This window comes from Sceloporus occidentalis, unplaced genomic scaffold (genome assembly GCF_023333645.1).
Source record: "Sceloporus occidentalis isolate IW3139 unplaced genomic scaffold, rSceOcc1.0.p SCAF_32, whole genome shotgun sequence".
NCBI lineage: Eukaryota > Metazoa > Chordata > Lepidosauria > Squamata > Phrynosomatidae > Sceloporus > Sceloporus occidentalis.
Genome location: NW_028317012.1, coordinates 5478803 through 5504636, shown reverse-complemented (window position 1 = coordinate 5504636; position 25834 = coordinate 5478803). Strand labels below are relative to the sequence as shown.

The 25834-nt window shown below is 39.0% G+C and overlaps 1 protein-coding gene across 1 annotated transcript in view; it reads right to left on the bottom strand.

The window, feature by feature from the left end:
* LOC149298590 (neurexin-2-like) overlaps positions 1–25586 on the bottom strand; it is a 229574-nt gene extending 203988 nt beyond the window's left edge. Inside the window, exons 1-2 of the mRNA XM_089487401.1 lie at positions 24896–25586; positions 5789–5812 (exon numbers count right to left, since the gene is read on the bottom strand). Of these exons, the coding sequence (XP_089343527.1) occupies positions 5789–5812; positions 24896–25346 (475 nt within the window). The 5' untranslated portion in view covers positions 25347–25586. The remainder of the gene's footprint in view (positions 1–5788; positions 5813–24895) is intronic.
* Between the last annotated feature and the right edge of the window lie 248 nt (positions 25587–25834).

Genomic DNA, 25834 nt, shown 5'->3' with positions numbered 1-25834 from the left:
AGGGAGCGGTGTCGGAGGTCTTTAACAGACCTCCGGCTTCCTTGAGTGATTTTAAGCCGGGTTCAAGTGTTGAACCCGGCTTAAAATCACTCAAGGGAGCCGGAGGTCTGTTAAAGACCTCCGAGACCGCTCTCTTGCGATCTGCGCGGCAACAGCTGCTGTGCGCCGGGATTTGTTGTGAAGCCGCACCCACTGAACCGGAAGAAGACAGAAGAACTGAAGAAGAGGAGCGAAGAGGAGGAAAAGAAGCTGTAAGGAGAAAAGAGGAAAGGTAGGAAAGCATTCAGTGTGTGAGAGTGGATTGATATATGTGTGGATTAGGATGTGTGGATTGGTATATGAGTGGATTGGTATATGAGTGGATTGGTATGTGTGTGGATTGGTATGTGTGTGGATTGGTATGTGTGTGGATTGGTATGTGTGGATTGGTATGTGTGTGGATTGGTATATGTGTGGATTGGTGTATGTGTGGATTAGTATATGTGTGGATTAGTATATGTGTGGATTGGTATGTGTGGATTGGTATGTGTGGATTGGTATATGTGTGGATTGGTATATGTGTGGATTGGTATGTGTGGATTAGTATATGTCTGGATTGGTATATGTCTGGATTGGTGTATGTGTGGATTGGTATGCGTGTGGATTGGTATGCATGTGGATTGGTATATGTGTGGATTGGTATGTGTGTGGATTGGTATGTGTGTGGATTGGTATGTGTGTGGATTGGTATATGTGCGGATTAGTATGTGTGGATTAGTATGTGTGGATTAGTATGTGTGGATTGGTATATGTGTGGATTGGTATGTGTGGATTGGTATATGTGTGGATTGGTGTATGTCTGGATTGGTGTGTGGATTGGTATGTGTGTGGATTAGTATATGTGTGGATTGGTATATGTGCGGATTGGTAAGTGTGTGAGAGTGATGGGTGTTATGCTGTACCATTTCCAATGTATTTTTCATTATATAATTATGCTCTGGTACATCATAACTCCCATCACTCTATGCTGTTCCATACAGTGGCAGAGCTGGGAGACAGAGGCCTTGCACCCCCACCGCAGGACTCCTGAAAGGTAAGTGAACTTCAAAGGGGGAGAGGGTAGATAGTTAGGAGGGGGTAGATAGGGAGAAGGGAGAGAGACGGGGGGATAGGGGGTTGTCAGGGTCCACGAAGAAACCCACAACGCAGTGACTCACCTGAGTACCCGCTGACTGCGGGTACCAGCTCCCACACCGCTGCTCTCACTGCTCCTGCCACAGTGCCGGTCTCAAAGAGCGAGCGCGCATGCTCCCACCTCTCCTTATTCACTCCTGAATGGAGAGGGCGGGGAACACACACCACCGTCAGCACGTTCAGGGGGAAGGGCGACCTCTGGTGGTAGCTTTAAAAATGAGCACTGAGAATCATTCAGTGCTCAGTTATTGTGCTGTTAAGAGCTACATTGTTGTTCTCTCCTGAGCCCTGTTATTAACCCTTTGGCTTTTGATACCGACTACGCTGCTTTCTCCTACCCTGAACCTTTGGCTTGTTACCGACTACGCTGCTATCTCCTATCCTGAACCTTTGGCTTGTTACCGGCTACGCTATCAAACCTTTGGTTTGATCTGGACTTTGCTGGGTTTTCCTGCATATCGGGTTCCTCACCTTGATCCTGACAGGGGTAGATAGGGAGAAGGGAGTGAGAAGGGGTAGGTAGCACAAAAGGGAGTGAGAAGGGGTAGATAGGGCAATCATACTCCTATCATGCCAAGTCTGCCGGTACATCCTGGAATCTGGGTATGTCTGGGCATGATAGGAATGTGATTGCTGTTAACACTCATATATATATATATATATATATATATATTAATATTGTTATTTAAATGTTTTGTCCTATTTTGGTGTGTTACTTACTTTAAATAAAAGTGTTAGATTTTTTTTTTTATGGTGTGGGGGGGGTCATATTCGGTTTCAGCCAGGTAAATGCTGCATTTTCGGTTTCAGTCCAGAATTTGTTTCGGTGCATCCCTACTACTAATGAAGTGGTAGGCCTACACCACATCAATGTTTGGCTTAGTATATAGTGATAGGAGTTATGCTGCACTATTGTCAATGTCTGGCTCAATGTATAGTGATAGGGATTACGCTGTACCACCGTCATTGTCTGCCTCAGTATATAGTGGTAGGTGTTATGCTGTACCACCGTCAATGTCTGTCTCACTATATAGTGATAGGTGTTATGCTGTACCACCGTCAATTTCTGCCTCAGTATATAGTGATAAGTGTTATGCTGTACCACTGTCAATGTCTGCCTCAGTATATAATGATAACAGTAAGTGTTATGCTGTACCACCTTCAGTGTCTGCGCCGGTATATAACAGTAGAAGCTATGCAGTTTTAAAGTGTGTGTGTGGGGGGGTGCCACATACAGGATCCGCCCCAGGTGCCAAATACTCTAGGTACGCCCCTGTTTTGGATTAATTATTAACTGATGCTTAACTATATTTTTATATGTATAATGTCATAACACGGCTGAATTGTCTGATTATATTTTCTTTAACTCGATTAATTATTCTTATTATAAAATGTAATTCAGTATTATTTTTGACTGTAGAAGATAATAATAAGTCTTCAGAAAAAAAGCAGTTGTGTATTTAACTATGTATGTTTAAATTTTGCTATAATTATTATAAAATTTTACAGTTTATGATATATCATTAAGAACAACCATGACTGCATTAGTTTTCCATCAATATTTTGTGATCATGCTGTCCTTTTGTACTATTTCCGCTGGCAAACTTTGCACTTAAAGTACTACTTACTATTAAGACTTGTTTTTGTCCTTCTCTTTACCATATACTTAACTATGTAATGACCTCACTAAAGGGAAAGTTAGCAGGACAGTTGCAATTTTAACTCCCTCGCCTCATTATTTGTTATGATGGGCTAGCACTAGCAAGTTTCTCTAGCTAGAAAAGATGTGCAGACGCTGTATAGTGTGTAATTCATTGATTCAAATTTGCTGTATTCATCATGTTAGCAAACATCACAAAAACAGACATAACTTGTAAATGAATATTCTAGTCTGTACCAAATGCGTATAGTTGTGTTAATTTCAAAGATTAATGCATCTGTAGACATAAGAGATACATTTTTTTTTGGTGAAATGGAAGGAAAAAATAAACTTCTGTACAATAATTGGTCCAGCTTGGGCCCATATGTTCCTCTATACTCCTATAGAACAAAGTACATACAAAGCTTGTTTATCCACAATCTTTTTTACAGAAACAAAATATGCATATTATATTTTTTGTTACTAGAAAATATTACAACACAAGATAACAGTTTATGAAAGTGTCACATTCAGACATTTTCCTCAGCACAACGGCATTCACAATACTGCAGGAAGAAAAGCACACAAAAAATGTCACTACAGTGAAATGCACTTATAAATATAAATGCCATAGGCTCATTCAACATATGGCACTAAATCCCTATTTCCATTCCACATCCAAGCTATTAATTCTCCGAATCTAAGGAAGAATTTTCAAACCATTACTGAATTAATTACCATATCGTTTCCTACTGTAGGACATATTAGATTGTCAGTTGGATATCCAGAAGAAAGACTCTTTTTTCATAACTACCTTAGTATCCAAAACATACATGTTATCATGGATACTGTACCACCACAGAACACAATGTAGGGGCAAATGGCATCTATAAGTATTTTTATATATAATATATTACATTCAGAACTATGTTTTATAAACACTCATTTCAACATAAAGGGAAAATATAAGAAAAATCTATCAACAAAAACACAAGTTATAACATATCTCAAAGCAGACTGGAATACAATAGCCAACACATTCCACATAACATATAAGACATACATATACGCAATGCAAGGTTTAAAACAAAGGTTACTGAGACAAATTGGCATATGTACAATGACACAACCAAACAGCAGCACATAGATGCAATCACACATACACACTAACATTTGATTCCTATAAAAATATACAACAGTCATGGTATTCTCTGGGTTTGTATGTGTTAAGCCCTCTCTCTGGAAGCAAGGGCTAGCAGAGCAATTCATGCAAACAAAGAGCACACGATGGAGAAACCAGTAATGTGTTGAATGAATAGATAAAGGAATATCCCACAAATGACACCATGCATCAAAACACATGCATGCTTATAACTAAACAGTTGTGTGAGTCTGCAACTGCGTGCATGTGAAAAAAAACAATAAAGATGACGGTACAAGAAGGGAAAAGAGAATAGAGGAAGAGAGAAAACAGCAGATCCCTTAAAATGTTATAATATATGTATACATAAAACCCTATTTATTTATATATATATATATATATATATATATATAAGGAATGTATACTCATTCAGAGTTTATATTGTTATATATATTATATCCACAATGGACTATAGATTAATCATTATTCTGCACTAGTAGTTGTATAAAACACAAAATCTACTGATTAGTGGCAACACAATGTTGGAATGCTCCTGGCATGGGTTTGAGGTGGTCTACAAGAATGACTTTCAACTAAATTAAACATAACCACCTTGTTTTTAACAGTATTATGTTATCACTGACCAAATATGGTCTTGGGGAATGTACCTTTCCTTATACTAAATTATGTATTTTCCAAGTATTTATTAAATAAAATCTAGACTATATTTTTAATGTGTTAGATTTACAACATTGTTAATCTGTCCTTGATTTTTTATCTTAATGCATGTGCAGTTATATTAATTTCATTTTTGGTTTTAGTTATTTCCTGGCGAACACACCTCCGGCACATCATATAGCTTGGGGGCAGGGAAAGGTTAAAATGCATTTGAGGGGTGCTTTAGAATCGTTTGCAAGAGATACATCACAAAGGGACCGTGCAGCTTTTGTATGCGTTAAAGTGCAAATAATAACTGGAGTGTCCCTTTAAGTTATTTATATATATATATATATATATATATATATATAACCAAATCCACTAAAATGCACTTTTAAGGCACACGCCTGGTCTTCCTCCCTGGTGACAAATTTTATTCTGTTTTCAAACAAGTCACAAGGATTTAAAATGTTGCAGCAACTGCAGGGTGAAAAGTCAGGTGCATTTAGTCAATTATTATGCCTCTCCAAAAAAGTTCTCATTTTGTTGTTTAGCCTAATAAAATATACCAAGAATCCCAGGATTCAAGAGGTTTAAATCAATTATATGAGTGTTTATTTTTAATATCACTTTTACTTTTAATTTTATATTTAAAAAGTGCTATCTTATATACTGTTTTCATTTCTATGTTGTATTTAAAACAACAGCCATAAAATAATTTTTATTACCATGTTCTTATACCAAAACTAGTTTGATCTAATGCATCATTTTTGAAACAAGGATGAAGAGGCATAGAGAGAAAAGTGGGTAGTAAAAGTACAGAAGAGAAAGAAAACCATGGCTAAATAAGGCGTCACAGATAAGACAGAAGGAGAGAAAATACAGATTAATTGTCATGTGAAGAAAAAAGGACCACACTGAAAAAGAACAGAAATCTCAATAAAAGACATTTACAAGTTGTCTGTTTATTCTCCCAATGAATAAATATGAAAATGGAAATGATTGAAACCAATGATGCATGAGACACACACATGGAGAAAACAGAGAATGTAGAAGAATGTAAAATGGAGTGATGAAAAGTTTAAAAAAAAAAGAAAATAGGCAGAATGAAGGGCTAAGGATAGTAAAAGAAAATCAAAGGATAAGGAAAGAAAAGAAAAAGTGGATTAAATTCGTACCTTGGTTGCTTAACGTCAGATGTGCTGGAACTTCAGATTTGGGGAAAGGGAGTAAAATCAGAACAGAGTGAGGGTGGGGAGAATAAAGGAAGAAAGAAAGAAAAAAAACGAATAAACGACAAGTTTAGAGTAACTTCACAAAAATAAATTAAAAGAAAACTAAAAAAGAAGTTTTCTGAAGTTGTTTTAGTTTTTAAATGCCACAATTTAAAAGTTTGGGTTAAAGGGAATGGGTTATTATTTTTTTTAATTTGTGACAGGCATCTCGCCCCATTCATGGAAAGGATGGGAAAGGTCGGTTAGGGTAAGGGAGGTAGGACGAGAAAGGGACTGGGGTTGGGGGGGGGGAGATGCCAAATAAAAAAAAAAACAGAAACAAAAAGAGAGAGATATGGCTTTTTAAGTTTTGGTTTCATTGAGAAAAAGAAAAAGCATTTGGAAGAGAACAAGAAGAACAGAAGCGTTTAAGTAAGAGATCAGATAAGAAATGATACAACAAAGACAGGAAAGTGAGAATTGGATATAGGAAAGAAAGGAAGAACAGAAAAGCCAAATGCTTTTTCTTTATATATATTTATATATATAGGATGGAAACACACATAGAAAATATACAACATAAGGCAAAGAAAGCCGAGTGCTATATGCAAAAGTGTGAAAGTTAAGGCACATCCCATGTAACCACAAAGGTAATCAATGATTCTGACATAGATATTGGGGTCTACATTATATAAAAATCTGATTTTGGCGCCAAAAATTCTTGAACATTTAATGGGATCAGCCATTTTAATCAGTGCAATGTGGTAAAAGGTACTGTTTTGGAACAGCATTTATCTCAAATCTATGCTTATATTTTAATACAGTAGACAAATCTATGAGAGATTATACATTTTGGATTGTTGTAACACAACAAGAAACAAATAAGAGCAACTAAGTCTTATACTATATTGTCACCTGAAGAAAGAAATTATGGTTATATGTGTCAATATTAGCAAATGGACCATTGATTTACCTATAGACTTTAATATGAGTTTGACATGATAACTAAATGTAGCAGAAAAAAATATAAAACTTTAATATACCAAGGTTTTTTTTAAATATAAATAAGTACCACATCAGGGTAAAGCAATAAAAATATTTTGTATTTAACTAAATACATAGTAAAAAATGATAATGCACATTTGAGATAATATCCTGTCATAATCTAATAATGTAAACAAAATGCAGGTTTAAAATAATTCTAAAACATACTACATATATAATTTACATATAATTCTAGATTTTACACAGAAACATGATAACAAAGCATATCACCCAGACTATATTACTATATCCCATAAAAATGAGAATAAGCAAAGACTAGTGATTTGTTTATTAGATTTCAAACAATTTGCTTCATTAAGTGTTTTACATATATACTACTTATCAACAGGCAGGAAGCAGCATGGATACTCTTGTGTCAGTTCCCTTTATCTAGTGCAGATGTAGCCAATAACTAGCTGTATATCAAATATGAAAGAAAAATAGCCAAGATACTCAGATGGCCAGATGCGTATCCTATTTGTTGTCTGTTGAACATTATGCATAAATTAGTTAGAGACCTGCCAGTTGATTAATTATCTAGCACAACAAGGAAGTATAAGGTTCCACATTCCTCTGGATTTTATCATATGATGTCACTTTGGCCTCAGATTTGTGCCTAGAGCACATTCCATCAAATATATTGATAACCATGTGTTAAAAAAAACTTAAAATGCACTAGAGTACATTACATAAGAATCACACTGTATTTCATTGAGAACATCAAGACAAAATCTACAAATCTCATCTGGGAATCTGGTAAATTAATGCAAAACCTCTACAGCATAAAACTGTAAATGCATAGTTGTAGTAAAGATAAAGAACAAAGTGTCAGGATTGCAAACCTATGTGTTACATGAAAAACTGTGGATAAAATTAAAAAGCATAATGTAGTAAATTATTCTAGTATATATTGCGTAAAATGTTAAAAATAAGATACATCAACCAAGTGCAACCTTTCAGAGGTATCCCTAATTGCTTTAATCTAGGAAAATAACTTTCCCAGTTTTCCCCAAAGGGGGGGGCGACAATTCATTCATTTTGAAAAAAACCATATATATCATTTGTATGGGTAAACTTATTGAGAAAGGGGTTCATTACTGTTTGAAGAAAGTCATGGTAAAAAAATGAAAATTGCTCTGGTCTTGTAGTAAAATATAGCCCCTGTCATCAAGGGGTTAAGCAAATTAAATATTAGCAGACACTGGGTCCTGAGAGGGAGTCTGCAATGCCTAGGAATCCAAATAAAAATTGTGGTAGCATGGAACCCATCATTCCTGATTCTAATGCGACCCATCTCATCCTTCCACAACAGTAAAGTACCAAACCTGGATTTGGGCACCTCAATCTCCTTTAATTCCTTAATCCCACTGTAGTTTTAGTACAATACATACACTCCTTAGAAACTCTTCATTTGTTAAACCAAATAAAACCATTATAGTCTGTTGTAGGGATTGAAAGTCAGATAGGGCCAAATAGATGAGCTAAGCATGAAAAAAAGATACAGCCTTGGGAAGAGATCCATTTTAACGCAATTAACTCTACAGTTTCACAAAATTCTATACTTTCTAAATCCATTGTAAGAGGGGGATATATTTGAGGTGATAAAAGTCAATGTATGCCTGGAGAGATATTTACCCTCAAATAACAGATACCGGAAAGGTTGATTGTCAAACCAAAATTCAGTTTAGCAGTACATATCCCCATATGATATCAAGTTTATTAAAGTTTTAACTATGGAAAAATTTGGACTTGCTTGCATTAGTTGTCCCAGTGAAAGAGCACAAAAGAAAAAGTGGGCAGCTATGTCAAGTTCTGTCCAGGATAAAAAATGGTTGGAAAGGTGCTCCAGGAAGAAGCAGATTGTCTCTAAACTCAGAATAAACTGATTGTAGCACATTCAAAAGATCATAGGAAACTGTAGCTGTAACAAAGTAAAACAAAAAAAACCTACCTAGCTCTAGTGGACATGGATTATGTCGTCCATTATTAGTGATTCACGTCACAGACGCAATATCTGTATCTCGCTTTGGATAAACCACTCCTCTAACTGCGGCATACATTACCAATTATTTCTATTGTTTGAGAAGTGCATTACCTCTACCACAGGTAGCACTAGAAGTGAGTGAGTGATGATGTGTACATCTGTTGTTTATCTAAGACCATGGATAATGGCTGCCTACATGAAAAGCCATGTGGGCTACACCAGGAAGCATGGGATATCAGGAACTCCAGGAAGAGGAGAGGAGCAGAATAGTCTGGAAGGAGGAGAAGGAAGCAGCATGGCAGAAGTATGGGTAGCTGTGAAAGTGTGCCAGAGAAAAAGTAAACTGCTCTTCCATCTTGGGCTAGTTAAGTGCCAAGAAGCTAGGGCTAGTTTAGTGTGTAGTATTGTAACTAAAATTAGAGAACAACTACTGAAAGATTCCCTTAAAGTATTCTATATGAACAAAGAACAAAGAAGCCATTTGGTATGCTGATCCTCTCTAAAGTTTAGTAGAATATAATTGTTGACCATAGGTATTAATAAAGTATAGCATTATATATCATAACGTCTCTTGGTATTCTTGAATCAAATCAATGTACTGTATTGTTAGATGTGTTTTGTCAAAATTGTGTATTAAATAGTAACATAATTTTGCATAAAACAGGCCACGACCGCAACACTAGCTATGAAATGACTACTATATTTTCAAATGCTTGCCTCCTTGGCATAAATCCAACAATTACAACATTGTAATAATACCTAAGAAACAAAAGGAGCACGTGCATTCTAATTATAGACCCATCTCCTTGAATTGTGACTTAAAAATGCTTACCAAGTTATTGGTAAGTTTGTCTTGCACCAAGTATGTCATACCAGGTTCACCCGGATCAGGTTGGATTTATACCAACACTCCTATCACACCTCACACCCATCATAAACAAAACCTCCTGGAAAAAAAGCAACAGTAGTAGGCTGTATAAAATGATATGTACTGCTCTGAATACAGGAAGCAGGCTTACTTGATCTTAGGATCTGGCGTCCAAACCAAAAAATGCAAACACAAAGATGTGGAGATAAATGATCCGACGCTGTGGGAAAAAAGATCGCAAAACAGAAAATAGTCCAAACGACACCTCCGAAATCCGGATACAAAAGGACTTATTACTAACAATGGAGAGGGGGACACACAGCAGGGAGTAGGGATCTGGCCTAACATGTTTCGAGCCACATGGCTCTTAATCATAGGCTCATGGCTTGAGATTGATTGGATGGCTCCAAGTCATTATTAGCTTTTTTAAACTTTGTATTTCATTTTCCCCCCTAATTATGTTTACATATTTTTGGAAGGGGTATAAACTATTTTTCTCCCACTCGTCCTCCTTATCTGTTTCTGCTGATCACACTGTGATGTACAAGCAGGGCTCAATAGTCCTGCATTGCTGATTGCAATAATTGCGACCACTCAGCAGAGGGAGGTCCAGAAAGACCCTACTGAGTTCCTCCTGTCCTCAAGTGAAATTCTGGTCAGTATTATTTTTTCAATGTAGTACCCATTTCCCCAGGCTTCCTTTCCGGAGTCTCCACAACTACTAATTGGTTAATCCTAGAGGAGGCCCCTACCGGCGACCAATAAAGTCATTCTTATGGCCCTATACCTCCTGACGGCTAACCTACGGATTTCCGCTCCCGTTAACCCCTGCAATGCTGCGTAGATAACGCCTGGAGTGGGAAAACAAGTCAAGTTCCCAGTCAGGAGTTAAAGGGCTATACAAGCGACTCTATAGGTCACCTGCAGGGGCCTTCTCTGGCATCAACCAATAGAGTCGCTTGCACGGCCCTTTAACTCCTGATGGAGGAACTTGGCCTGGGGAGACCATGGTCTCCCCACTCCAAGAGTTAAAGGTCTGTACGAGCAACTCTATTGGTCGTTCGTACGGACTTGTAACTCTTGGAGCTGGGAGACCGAGTTGCGGCACCAGGATTTTGAAAGTCTGTACGAGCAACTCTGTTGGTCGCCAGCAGGGGGCTCGTCTGCCATCAACCGATAGCAGAGGAGCTTCCTGCCAACGACCAATAGAGTCGCTCGTACGGACCTTTAAAATCCTGGAGCCAAAGTTGCTGCGTAGGGCATACCGTGTTAACCCCGTATTAACCCCTTTCTACAAATAACGGCAACCCCCCCGTATTAACCCCTTCTACAAAAAACGGCAAAAAAAACGAACATTTGTGGAATAGAAAGATTTTTTTCCCTACAAAGACGAAGACGAACAAGAAGAGTTGGCCGGCGCCAGAGTATTTAGGGAGTTTAACCACGTACCTCTAGAACGACTGGGTACAGTTTTTATCATTGGTCAAGTTCCTGTATAACAAATCACACTCATAATTCCACCAAGATGTTCCCCACTACTGAGTATGGTCCCCTCTGCTACAGATCACGTGAGCAACCTCACCCGCAACTATGCAACCAAGCCCAACATCGTTACAAGTTTTTTGCCGACCAACATCGGCACCCGCACCTTCGTATCAAATCGGGAACAAAGTCTGTCGGTCCAACAAACATCTCAACTTGTCCTGCCCCACGAATAAATTGAGTTCATGCCTCATAGGTAATTTCCCGATCTGTAAAATAATTAGTCCTCTCGCAATCCCGTTACACCTTCCATCCTCAATCAAGATTCACCCAGTAGTTTATGTGTCCCTATTGAAACCATTGATTTAGAATCCGTTTCCAGGCAAACATAATCCTCCTCCTGAACCCGTAGAGGAACTTGAGGTAGAAGAAATTTTAGACCCCAGGATATATATTGGGGACAATTACAGTATTTCATCCATTGGAAATGTTATGAAGCCATGGACAGGTCCTGGGAGTTTGCCAAAGATGCACATGCTTCCAGAAAGACCTGGACCTATGCGTGCCCGGAGGTCCTGCTTTGGGAGGGTACCTGTCATGCACCAAAGTGCAGCACCTCGCCTGAAAATCCTCGCCTCCCGTGCACAGAGCCCTGTCCCCCTTACTTCATGGGCTCCATGCCGGCTGCAGGCGCTCACACACCGGCGGTTCCTTCCTCCACGGCGTAAGAAGTGGCTGCTCAGGCACGCCCCCTGGTGACATCACAACTTGACCAAAACCCCCGAGAACATTTAAAAGGTGGATGCTCGTTGCTTGGTGCTCTGTGTTCAGTACCTACCGTTTTCTTTCCTGATAATACTTGTTTTGATCGTGGATTGTTTAACTATTTTGCTGCCACTCTGGTATCCCTGACCATGGATTGTTTAACTATTTTGCTGCCTCTCTGGTGTCCCTGATCGTGGATTGTTTAACAGTTTGCTGCCTCGCTGGTGCCTCTGACCTTGGATTGTTAACTACTCGCTTCTTCTCTGTGATCCCTGACCTCGGTTAACCCTGCCAGTTTGTAACTTGGGATACCTTCCCTGCATATTGTGCTCCTGTTCAGAACTCCCTAACTGTCTCTCTACCTTATTCAGCAATCCCTTCCATGTGCCAGTCCCTTTTTCCACAGCTCTGTTTCTTTCCTTGCCTCTTTTTGTTCATCGTCCGTTTCTCCCCACCGTTCAGACTTCCCCAAAGCACTTTCGTAAAAGTCGCACACCCTCTCCCCAATGGAGGAATGGAAGGAAGACTGTCGCCATGGCGCTGCCCCTTTGTGGAAGTACTTAAAGAGGCGGAGAATTTTGCAGACAGATTCATGGAGAAAGTGAATTGCGAAGCGCCTTTCTTTCTCCACAAATCCAACTCTTATATGCACTAGGAAAAAATAGAAAGAACTTGCATGTATAGGAGTTTTTTTTAAAAAGCAGGTGACCTAGAAATTCATTAACTTGTGAGTTGCTTTTGATTTTACAAAAAACTCACTAACTTTTTTCTTTGGGCCCAATATTTTGGACCAAGGGTTTTGTAAATCATAGCTGGATGGAAACTTAAAAGTAAGATGAATCTTTTTTTTTTTTTTACAGGTTGTACCTTTGGGTACAAATTATATAAGATGGACCTCTTCCACCCAACAGCAGGGGATGGAAGAGAGAGAGAGAGATACATAGAAATGAACAATCATCAACCTCCTTTAGTTAATGGGGGATCATGAGGACTTGTGTTATAAGCCCACACAAACTCACTGATTAGGGAATATGCGTATTGTTGTGCAAGTGTTAGCATGGCACCGAAGTTGAGTGTGGTCAAATGAGTTAACCCTTAATGTGATTACTACACTTCTTAGTTAATAGATCAATAGGGTCAATGAACCAATTTATACTGAGCAGTACTGATGCAAAGTGTTAAAAATTAAATGGAAACATTGCATTGGTTTCTGAGACATTTGGTCTACTTTAAAATGTGTATTCTATTTTGAATGATACACTATGCAGGTTGTGAACAGTAGCTAGTAAATACACATTACCTTCAGTCAGATATAGGGATTTAGCACTAATACATTTCAATGGCATTAAAACCTCATAAACAATAATGGGAACCAGTGTTTAATTTATAGGCACAAATCTATTATGGAAACCCAAAGTGACATCACAGCATCCTTTCTTTTATGTTAAGATGTTAAGTTTTCAACAAAAAAATTATACAGTGAAACAATGTTGAATCATTCATTAATAATTCTTCTTATATTAGTACTAACATTTTAAGTTTGAAAACACACCCTTCTAACACCAGTATAAACATAAATTATTTTTTCTTTTTAATGAATGAAAGTAAATTTTATTTATTTTGCTGTATGTGATACCTTCACATCATTGCTTTTCGAATTGCTGCCAAAGATACTGTGTTTAGGTAGTGCCCTAAGACCTTTATGGTAACCTCTTTACCATAAAAACCCTAAGACCTTTATGGTGACAGGAACAGTGTAGAACAAACTCTGGAGGTAACAGTTCACGCATAGTCTGCCAATGGTACACTCCAGAAAGAATGTTACAATACCCTGCACAGCAACAACACAGCAAGATTCCAACACATATCTATTAGAGGATTACCAGAAACGAAGAAAAAATTGCACAAAATGTCCTGGCTATGCCTTCGGTAAAAGCATTTGTAATATCAGAGCTAGAGAAAATAAATCCACCTGACCTTATAAATGAAATATTAAAAAATAATAATAACATAAGTAACCAATGTTTTTAAGTTTTGGATTCAACTACGGTTTTATTCTAGATATGACAGTTCCCATTTAAACTGTGTTTTTCCCTCTCTGAATTCTATCATATCATAATGGATTATATTAGATAAACACTGTATATGCAACTATGTTATACGTGTTTCAGATTTAATAATACTGGTTATTTTTTGTACATAAAACACTGATTACAAACTACATTTTCATTATTCTATATTAATTTACATATATATCTAAGACACAACATTAATGTATTTCAAAAGGGAAAAATCCTTGTTCTGCATTGCCTAAGCCACAGTCTCTGCGACAGTGTAACATGCATCTGTGTAAAATATTGATAAACCACTTTTAATGCAGTCATAAACAGCAAAAAATCCATACTATGCACAGTTATCTCTCACAGTGTAGACAAGGAGAATGCCTATTGTCCAGGAAGAGCATATGAAAGTCACAGAGCAGTTGTCGCTTATCTATGAGACACAGCATGGAAACGGCAAGTACAAAGCCTGCTAAGAGAGAAGTGGGGTAGAGGAAAGGTAAGGGAGGGGGTGCAAGGCAAAAAGAAGAGACAGCTAGAGGGAGCACAGTGAGGTTAAGTAGGAGATCGTATGTGAATTTGTAGGAGGGAGAGGTATGTGGGAAGAAGCAAGAAATGGGAACAAGGAGAAAGGAAGTAAAAATAAACATGGAGTCTGTCTGAGAGAGATAGGTAATAAAGAAAGTGTAGAATAAATGTAAAGATGTAATATATGTGGAAATTTCACTTGTAAGTTACAATAATTTTACTACCACTCCCTGTCTCCTCAATGATGTGATTTTGTTTAATTTATATTTCTGGCTTGTTTCTCCTAAGCTGTAATTTATTTATTCTGTTTCTTGTCACTACTTCTATGTTTTTCTTATCATGCTGCTTATTACCCTTATATCATGGGTCGTTTCTTACCATATCTAACTATTTAACAATCATCTCTCAGTCAAGCATTGGATCTCAGTCAAGTTATCCCTTGATTCCAGAGTTTCATTCTTTTGTATCCTATGTCCCTGACTCCTTTTTAATACTTGCACTAGTTTGCAAATCTATATATATAGCTGAAGGGAGGTCTGTGTTTCACTGACCCGGCGGCTGCTAGCATGATCCTGTCGGTCAACTGTCATGCCTGTGACGTTAAGTAGGGGCTTCTGTGTCTGACCATCCAATTCTATGTTGCTACCTGGCATCCAGTACAATTCTGTCCTGAGAATCTACCTACAGAACAACCTATCCAGGTATCAGGCTATCATTTGTTTTGTCTGTTATACTTGTCTATACCTGAGCCTCCACACTGTTGGGATCATCCAATCCACTGTCCACTTAACCAGTTGCAAAATCTCTAGGCATGAGGGCAGTCAGGTAAGTCAATGGTTAATAACAGCACTTCAACAGCAGGAATTCAAACGCCATATAGTATGACTGCACTAGGGTGAATTAGATCTGTAGTGGGATTTTTAAATCTGGTGCAGTGTTTGCCCCATCTTGATGCGTGTCAACAGCGCACCACCTATTGCGTGTCACAGGTGTCTCAGCCATGATAGGACCACGCTGGCAGATGTCGGGTAAGTGGTACAGAGACCATGCTCTAGCCAACTGTTCTGTGGATGCTGTATTGGGTCTCTGTTTTGCGATTTATACCTTTTTTCATTTTTAGGCTTGTAGCATGGATGGAAAACATATAATGCCTAGTCCAAGCCACCTTATTTATCTCTCTTAATAAATTTACTTATTTGCCACCTCACCTAATTCTTGTATTTAATTTCTTTACTTAAGGATATTTTTCTCTTATTTTATCACCCTTAAACCATTTCTGTTACAATATGTTACAGGATACAGTATGTTCTTCTTCTCTCCTCTCTCTGCTTTGCCCTAAATCTCTCTTGATTTTCAGTCTTGTGCTCTCCTATTAAAGTCTAATTAACATAATTTGCATAATGCTTGCTCATTATTATGTTCATAGGAGTCAGGTGACAAGGAAAGCAAGATAATAAGGGAGAGACGAGAAGGGAAAATGAAGGAAGAAAGATTTGGAAAGTTGGAAACTGTTACCAAAGATCCTTTAGCTGCTGCATCCTTGTAAATATGTTTTATAATAGAATTTAATAAAGTGGTTACTCACCTTCAATCACCCGATCCTCTGCATTGAGTTGGAAGGAAAGAATAGGTACTTATATTAGTACAATATGACAAATAAAAGGTGCATTACATAAATATATGAGACACAATTTAAAAATGAATGCACACAAATCTGTGATATTTAATATGGAATTCCTATACAAGAAGCAATGTAACTTCTGATTTGCCAGCCTTGTACCTGTATCCTACAGACTTCTTCCTGGTATCCCTTTTTCTTTTCTTGTTCTATCATCTCCCTAGTAGCCAATTTACTTGTCTTCTTTGTAAATATCTCACAAAAACAAACATCAACATATGTTTCATTCTTCAATTGTTAGTTTAAATGTTAAATGTTTTTTCCTTTTGGATGTCATGTTAATTTTAACTCACTCCTCCCGTTTCACTCTCTCCCTCCCCTCCATTGCTGTTTATTTTTCTCTCTGTGACCTTCATCCTCATCCTTGCCTTTAGACTACTGCCACCCTCCTCCGGCTAATGTTCATCCAGCCAGCTGAGCCCCGTGGATAAGTCCCCCTCCATGGATGTGAACAAACCAGCAGACCTGAGGCTGAGAGCCAGTGTCACTGCTGGTGACATCCGCCAAAAGAGTAGGAGGGGGACTGGAAAAGTGGAAGAGAGGAGTGAAGACAAAGAATTTTGTGAGAGAAAGACATAATTAGAGAAAGGATGAATAAATGAATACTACAACAAAATGAAAAGGGGGAAATTGGGGGTTAACTCTCAGGCCTAATACCTAAACCATGTGTTGCAGAACTTTCCTTAAACTGATACCAGTCTAAAATACTGTAAATCAGTAAAGACCAAACTACATTTGAAGTGAACATCCAACCGTGCATTTAAATCTTCATAATGGTGTTGATTCTCTAAAAATTCAAGTAGTCAGTCATGTTAAGGGTTAACTCCCCTGACAAGGTTCTGCGGTGTCAACTCACAAAGCAACTTGTATATTCTTGCTTGCTAACTAAAGTATTGCTGGCAAGTATCCCCACCCTGTGTTTTGGGGTAAAGGGTAATAATAAACCTGTAGGGAAGGTACAGAGAGCATTCATGCCTCCCTTTCATCTCCAACCTGTGCTTAGTGGGATGGATGTTAAGTATTATAAAATAATATCAATATTATATTATATATTGTTTTTTTTAGGGCAAGTAGATATATCTTTTGAAACCATACATAAGTATAATATAAATATCTTAACCCATTCGTGACACATGCTATTATATCGTAAGGAAGGTAGCCCAAATGACTCTATGTCCCTGCTAGTACATAGGAGATCAAACTGCCTGGGGTGTCTCCTGTCAGCAAGAGCCAGCAACTAAAAGAGTTCCAAACGGTATATGCAGACCTTGCTGAGATCTCTGATGCCCCAACCCTACCACTGGCTAATCACAATAACTGCAATCAGGGCTCTATAGGAGAAGAGGGGAAAAGCTTTTCCCATTATAAAGAAAAAAATATTTCAAAAATATTAAAGAAAAAGAAAATATGGTAAATGCATTCAAATTAAAAAAATGTGGATGAAATCCAATGTAAAAGTGCATATTATTCATACTTAATAATGAACTATTTTCAAGTATTTGTCTTGATATTTTAAACATACCATAATTTATTAAATGAATCTATTAAATTGGTAATAATAAATACAGGGAAAATATTGGAAGATATTTTTAGAAATTTAGTATGCTTAAACTACAGCATTACAAAGTTTTCCAAAAACATGTAGAGTTGTATCATATTAGCGCCATTATACCGCAGTTAGCATATAAAGAGATCATCTGTACCAAATCTGCTCTCTCTCTCTTTCTATGGCTAACACAGTACAACACTATACTTTTACGAAATGGAAGATACCACAATGTATCGCACACTATTGAAGCTGAAAACCCTCCTGAAGAACTTTGCTGGACTGTTAACTGTCTACAACACCAAAGACTACTCGTGCCAAATGCTTCATTTCACACTAACACATACGTGTGTTAACAATACATTCACAAGTCCTTTCAGCATCGCTACACAAATGTAATCTCTATTCCCAATCTTTGTATCTCGGTGTCACTGTCTACATGAATGTATGAACAATTTCTCTCCGTCTGTGTGCCCCTTTCCATCTAAGTGGTGGTTTTCTAAGTGCCAATATTTAGGAGTTTGCCAAGGCATTCATGCCACTGCATACTCTGATGATACTCATCCAATACTAATCATCAGGAAATAATTTGTCATCTCTCTTCTCGCATCTACAGGTATTTCACTTTTGGCATTTACCCCTGTTTGAAAGTTTTACCAAAGAAGTTCAACAAGAAGACTTCAAGGTCTATGAGCAACTTGAAGCACATCTGCAATTAAAACATGAGTCACCATCAACTGCTGCTATCCTGGTTATTGTGTTTGTTTCACTACTAGTTCACTCCACATCACCATAATTCTTCAATTACCATGTCCATAATCCTGTTATCCATTTTACCAAGTTTATTAAGAACTTGTGTAGGCCTCGTACACTACTACCACTTTTCAATCATATTCTCTCTGTTCCATCACTCTGCTCCTCCTCATTTGAAACCCATGCCCTCCGGATATTTAATCCCATCTCTTTACACATTGCTGTTATATACCGCCTGGGCCCGCTAATATCTTTCTTGACTTTTTCTCCTCATGGCTTTCCCGCTTTCTCTCCTCTGATGTCCCTTTTGTCAACTTTGGAGACTTCAGCATCCCAGTAGACACCCCTTTGTGTCCTGTTGCTTCGAAATTTATTTCCATTACCTCCCCCTTTGACTTTACACAGCTAACTCGACTACTCACAAGAATGGCCACACCCTGGACCTTATTTTTTCTAGTATGTGCTATCTCGCTCTCTCTGAGCCTTTGTTTTAGCTCTTTGGAATGTCATTTTGCCATTGAGGAACAGTTTTGTCTTAAACGTATAAACTCCCCAATAGGAACCCCTGAAAATGTGTGTCTTGGATGACAGCTGGATGCTAATAAAAGAGTATGACCAGCCGTCAATCACCCATGTGTATGTCCCCCGATAAAGTCAGATCCAAAAAATTTATTGAGTTACAATCATTTGTACTTGTAAATTTTAAATATAAGTAATTGGCGTAACATGTGTCATAAATTCTTCCAATTCCTACTCACTGCCTGACCAAATGATCAAAAGGTCATCTATAAAGCAACCATACCACATTATTTTATCCCGATGGAGGTTGCTGTTCCCAAAGACACCAAAGAGTACCTTTCCCACCAACTCATAAAAAGGTTGGTGTAAAATGGTGCAAATTTTGCCCCCATGGCCATGCTCTGTCTCTCAACTAACTGTTTCTCCTCTCTCTAAATGGATGTCTGCATGTTTCCTAATACACAACCTCTCCAAAACCGAATGTCTCATCTTCCCTCCCCCCAGGACTAACATTCCCTCAACAATTGCCTGCAATGTCAATGGTGCAATAATCCCCCATCCCTTCACACTCGTTGTCTTGGTGTCACCATTGACTTAGACATCTCATTCACCCCTCCATATCCAGTCTGTCTCACAAAATTGCCATCTCTATCTTAAAAATCTCCTTGTTCGCATTTCTTCCTTCCACAAGATGCCATTAAGGCTCTTGTCCACGCTGTTATTATCTCCCACCTTAACTATTGTAGCCCTGTTTTAGCTGGTCTCTCTCATACCCATCTCACCCTCTACAATCCACCACGAACGCTGCTGCTAGACTTGTCTTGCTCAGGCATCTCTTTACTAACAGCCTCTTCACTGGCTATCGGTGTGCTTCAGGATGAATTTCAAACTTCAACTTACTTTCAAAGCTCTTCATAGTGGGTCCCCTACTTACAGCTTCTCCTCTCTAAATACACTCCAAAACGATCTCTTCACTCATCTGGTCCTCTCCTCTGATTTCTAGTTCTCTCCTCTGATTTCTAGTTCTCATGTACTGCCTACAAACTTACATTATTCCCTCCATATTTATTCCTCCGTAACTCCCCATTCCTAGTCCCTCTCTTGTAATACTAGTGTGGCTGGGCCATCCCTAACAGTAGAACATAAGCTTGTTTGAGCGGGGTCCTCCTCTGTTCCTATAAGTCAAATTATGTTATATTGTTATGTCCTTTTTACCCACTGTACGGCACTGTGGAATACGACAGCGCTATATACAATAATAAATAACAATTATAAGTGAATAATATGCCTGAAGAAGGGACGTAGATAGTTTCCATTCTACCTCAGCTAGCCAATAAAAAGTATCATCTTTTCCACCAACAACCGGAGCAATTGTCATATTTTTGTTATGTTTTAATTCAACTGTGATTTCTAACTAATTCAGTGTACCCCCCAAAATTAAGAAAAGTGTTAATAATAATGTGACGGAAGCCTCCATCACTGGGGCCACTGGAGAAGCCTGACTGCCAGCCTCCTCCCTATTGACTATGGGCCCTGGGTTTGTAAAGACTTCTGTGGCTACCCCCAGCAGTATCATCTCATCACTGGTTGAGGGGATTATCTCCAGCAGACAGCCAGGATCTGCCACCAGGGAGTGACCACCATTGTTTCAGTTTAATGTTATATAAATCAGTCTCCCCCCCCCTATTGTATTGTTAATCCCGTTACTGCCCCTGTTGTCTCTGGGAGGCAGATTAAGGGGGCAGTTTGTGTCCCAATATCTTGTTTTATGTTAATGTGTGTTTTGCTGGATATATCCAGTCCTGTGTGTGAGAAATAAATCAGTCTTGGTTTGGTTTTACCCTACACTGAGTCTCGGCTAGTGACTGGGGAACCGAAGAAAGTGTGTTGTCCCAGGCTAAGGGAGCACAAGACAGCGGAGGTAGTCGGTCGGACTAGCCAGCTCCGTGACAAATAATAATGTGTGTATATATATATATATATGGTATTTGCCTGAATTTAGGCCGCATCCCCCATATCTGGGGTTATAAGGCATATCAGGGGACACAGTGGCATATAAGGGGTAAAAAGACATATTTGAGGGGCATATCTGGGGTATAAGGCCTATCTGGGGGGACAGAGTGGCATACACGGGGTTATAAGGCATATCAGGGGCCATACTGGCATATAGGGGGTATAAGGCATATCTGGGGGGGGGCAGAGGGGCATATCTGGGGGTATAAGGCATATCAGGTGGTATAAGGCATATCAGAGGGCACAGTGGCATATCAGGGGATATAAGACTTATAGGGGATATAAGGTATGTCTGGGGGCAGAGTGGCATATCTGGGGTATAAGGCATATCCGAGGGCAATATGGCATATAGGGAGGTATAAGGCATATCTGTGGATGCAGAGGGGTGTATCGCGCAGACGTCCTATGGCCGGCTAGACACCAGGGAGTCTGGGGGTGCATTGGTATGTCTGGGGGGTGGCAAATCTAGGGAGCAGAGTGGCATATCCAGGGGGGCAGAGTGGCATATCTGGGGGGGGCAGATTGGCATTTCTAGTGGGCATAAAGCATATCTGGGGGCAGAGTGGCATATCAGGGGAGCAGAGGAGAATATCTATAAGTAAGGTACATTATAATTTAAGGGGGGACCTGAAAATGGCTATTGGTTTTCCAAATTTCTGTTTGTTTGTATATAACATAAGCTGACTAACCGCATAATATATACTGTTTTACCATTCCACTAATGTGTATTTTTTCTTTAAAAATACATTTTTCTTTAAAATAGCACCAAACTATAAAGGTGCGGCCTATAATTGGGCCAATACGGTATATAGCTAGCGCAAATCAATAATCAATACAACAGTAGCCCACATGCTTGGGTATATAATGTTTTTCAGACAATGCAGGGTCAAAATTGGAACACGTGCATTATAGTTTGCAGGGTCCATGTCTCGTTTCAGGCATAGCAGAGTTCCTATATTTCAATTTAACCCCATAAGACTATATATTTTGAAAATCTAGACAGCACAGGGAATCTGATTAGCATGTTGGTCATATGATCATATTGGCATGTTGAATCTAGCTGGTTCTACACCAGCACATTTTAATGTTTGTATAACAAAAATGACACAGCATTTTTCACATCCACTTTCACAATGTTTCCCCATGTGTTTTGTATTTGACAGCAGAGGCCCACATTTCAATTCAACCCCATAAGACTACATTTTCCCTAAAATCACACCACTTGACTCTAACGGAAAAAAATTATTAGGGTAACTTAGTTACAACAAGTTGGTTCTTTTAAGATATACTGATAAAAGTTAATTTCATTATGAACCCTTTGTACAGTGTTTTAACTCCAGCAAGTCTTAACTGACCTTTGACTTCCAGGTCAGTGCTGGATTTTTAAAATTATTTTATTTTTAATTATGTATGTAAATGCTGGTGATCCATAGGCAGTGGCGTCAGCAGGGGGCAGAGGTCCCGTGTGCCCCCCCAATTGAAACGCTTCTTTTTTTTCTGACGCAGCTGGAGGAGAGAGAGAGGCGCTGAGCGGTCGCTCAGGAATACATTTTCAGCAACCACTCGGCCCCCCCTACATTGGTATTCACTGGGCATGGCCTGAATTCTTGCTTTGTTTTGTCCCTAAAGCTGCCTATGTCGACTGGAATGCAATCGCTGGTAAACCAGTGATCATGGAGTTAAGCCTCGATGATCGTTCCCGTATGAGTAACAATCGTCTCAAAGGGGACTTTTTTGCTGTAGCTGGTTTTCCCTGACTATTTTGGGGCATTTATTAACAAAGACATACCAGGTACATCATTTTTTTTTTATTATTAATTAACCCCTTCGTGACAAAGGCTGATTTTACTTTTTGTACCCTTCTCGATTTTGGCGTTTTTAACATTTCTTAGATACACACATTAGATATTATTTTTTTCAGGACAAGAAGGGCTTTCTTTAAATGATATTGTTTTGATTGCATCATATTATTTACTATTAAAAAAAGTATAAAATATGGTGAAAAATTTAGAAAAAAATGACTGTTTCTAACTTTTAGTTGAAAAATCTTTTACTCATCTATAAAAGGTAATGAAAAAACCTGCTAAATAGATTCTACTATTTGTCCTGAGTTTAGAAATACCCAATGTTTTTATGTTTTTTTGCTTTTTTCTACACATTATGGGGCAATAAGTACAGGTAGCGTTTTGCTATTTCAAAGCCATTTTTTCCAAATCTGGTAATTCTTCCCCCCCATGTGCCATTTCAGGTATCTCTGAAGCCAGCCAATGCAATTTACCCCATCAAGTCATATATTTTTGAAAACTAGACAGCCCAGGGTATTCCAAATGCTAGTATTTTAACCCTTTCCAAGCACTAATTCTACCATCAGCCTTTGTCAAACTTTATGGTAGTATTTTTTTTTGTTTCATTTGTTTTTCCACACACATTTTACTTCAGGTATGAATAAACGGGTTCTAGTATATGTCACTATCACAAAAAACCCCAATATGTGTTCAGCAACATCTCCTGAGTACAGCGATACCTCACATGAATGATTTTGCCTGGCTGTTTGGGGGCAAAAGGGCCACATTTGGGGCACGCGCATTTTCAATGTTGAACTTTGGCGTTTGGCGATCAACTGCCCATGTCCTATTTGGTACATCTTTGAGCTGGGCCATTTCAGTATGCCCAATAAAACCATATATTTTTGAAAACTAGACACCCCAGGGTATTTTAAATGCTGGTAACTCTTTGCATGCACACATTTTACCACCAGAATTTTTTCAAAGTTTGCAGTAGTATTTTTTTGTGTGTATTTTTCCTCCACACACCTACTTTATGTATGAATTTACAGCTCCTGTTTTTTTGGCCACATTTGGTACGTGGGCATTTTTCTAATTGGAAATTAGATGTGTGACCATCCTTCCCCCCGTGTTATTTGGTACATTGTTGAACCCGGCCAATTCAATTTACCCCATCAAATCATAAATTTTTTTAAAGTAGACACCCCATATGCCAGTATTTTAACTCTTTCCATGCGAGAATTGTTTTAAGCTAATATGCTAATTTTAGGACTTGCTCACAAAAATATTTTTTTTCTATATATATTTTATTATTTTTTCAACTTGAAGGTTCCCCTGTATTGGGGATGTTGACGCCCCGGGGAGGGGCCAGAGATGGCCCCTTTGTGCCGATCATGGCGTTGCTGAATGCCTCAAAGTCGAGGCATTACAGCAATGCCGTTTAGGTGCAGAAAGTGAAAATAGATCGCTTTCTGCACCCGTTTAAAGACTGGCACGTCAGTTGTCGTTAACGGCAATTGTCATCAAGGGGTTAAAGTGCCCACAGCTCCCTTACAGTGATATGTTGGTTGTTGGGTTGGTGTGCAGCAAAGGAGGATACTAAATTACTTAACCATTCTGCAATATCTTCTTTCTTCATCTGCGATCCCAAGAAGTTTTGCTACTGCTTAAGCCGTTAATGAAATTAATGCGAATATGCTCCTGTCACTGATAGACACCTTAAGCAGCCAATCAATAGCAAAAAAGGGGATACTGTAGCTTAATCAGACAATAAGTGGCATGAAATTGCTCCCCTTGAAATCAGTAGGAGAACTTTACACACCAAACTGGAAAAATTCTACCGAATGCATCTGTTCCTAGGGGGTGGGGAAAGGGGGCAAATGCGATTGCAAAGTGGATCACACAGAAAGTAGAGAATACAGTGAAAAATAATATTACTAACAATAAATGGAAATAAAAAGGTTGCATTTCTACAATTTTTAAAACATAGTTTATGCAAGAATGTTTAACTGAAAACTAGGATGCAGACCTGAACAAAAATAAACACACAACTCACCTTCAGAACAATTCTCTCCATGGTACCCAGTGTCCCGACAGTCACATCGTACATCTCCTCCCATATCATCTCTGCATCTACCTCCATTGAGACAAGGGTTGGCTCCTCTGCATGAATGGAACCTCTCACGATCTTCTCCTTTCGCCTCCTCCTCTTCTGTTCCTCCTACGCCTTGACTGGCAAGCAGTTGTGCAGGCCTTCCACCTAACCTCAATCCTTCCAGTTCACCAAGGAAAGGAGGCTCATACTTGGCTCCACCAAGGGTCAGAGCTGATAAGCGTAGGTCAGATGGTAGACCACCCACAAAAAGATCACTGCGAAGTATCATTTCTCTGCGTTTGGAACGTACTTCACCGGTACCTCTTTCTCCATCTACAGCCAGCCACCCCTCACGACCATTACCCCCAATGACTATGCTATGCCACAGACCATCAGACAACATTCGTGGCGAGCGGACAACCGCAGGTTCAGAACATGAGATGGAGAACCTTAATCTTGGACGTCCTCCATCCAAGGCTAACTCAAGAAAGTCACAGTCTCCTTCATCATCCTGGTAGAGGAGGAGGCCTCGGCTGGCATTTGTCCGAAGCCGCAATGTGAGATCTTCTCCCCACCCTCCATTGCCACTGGCCACAGTGGGCCGAGAATAACGAACCCACTGACCAGGCGCACCTTGGAACTGAAGGGAGAAGGAATTGAGGGGTAGGGAGAGGAGAGAAGAAAGGCAGAGGATGGGCCACATGGGGGTAGGGGTTGAAGGAAGGAAAAAAGGAAAAGGTGGAAAAGAAAGAGATGGGGTGGGGTATGTCTAGAGTTTAGTGAGGAAGGAAAGCCATAGAGAAAAGGGGAATAACAGAAAAAAGTGAACAAAAAGAAATGTGTATCGTGAAGAGAAAAGGAGTTGCCCAAGAAAAGACAATTATAGATAAC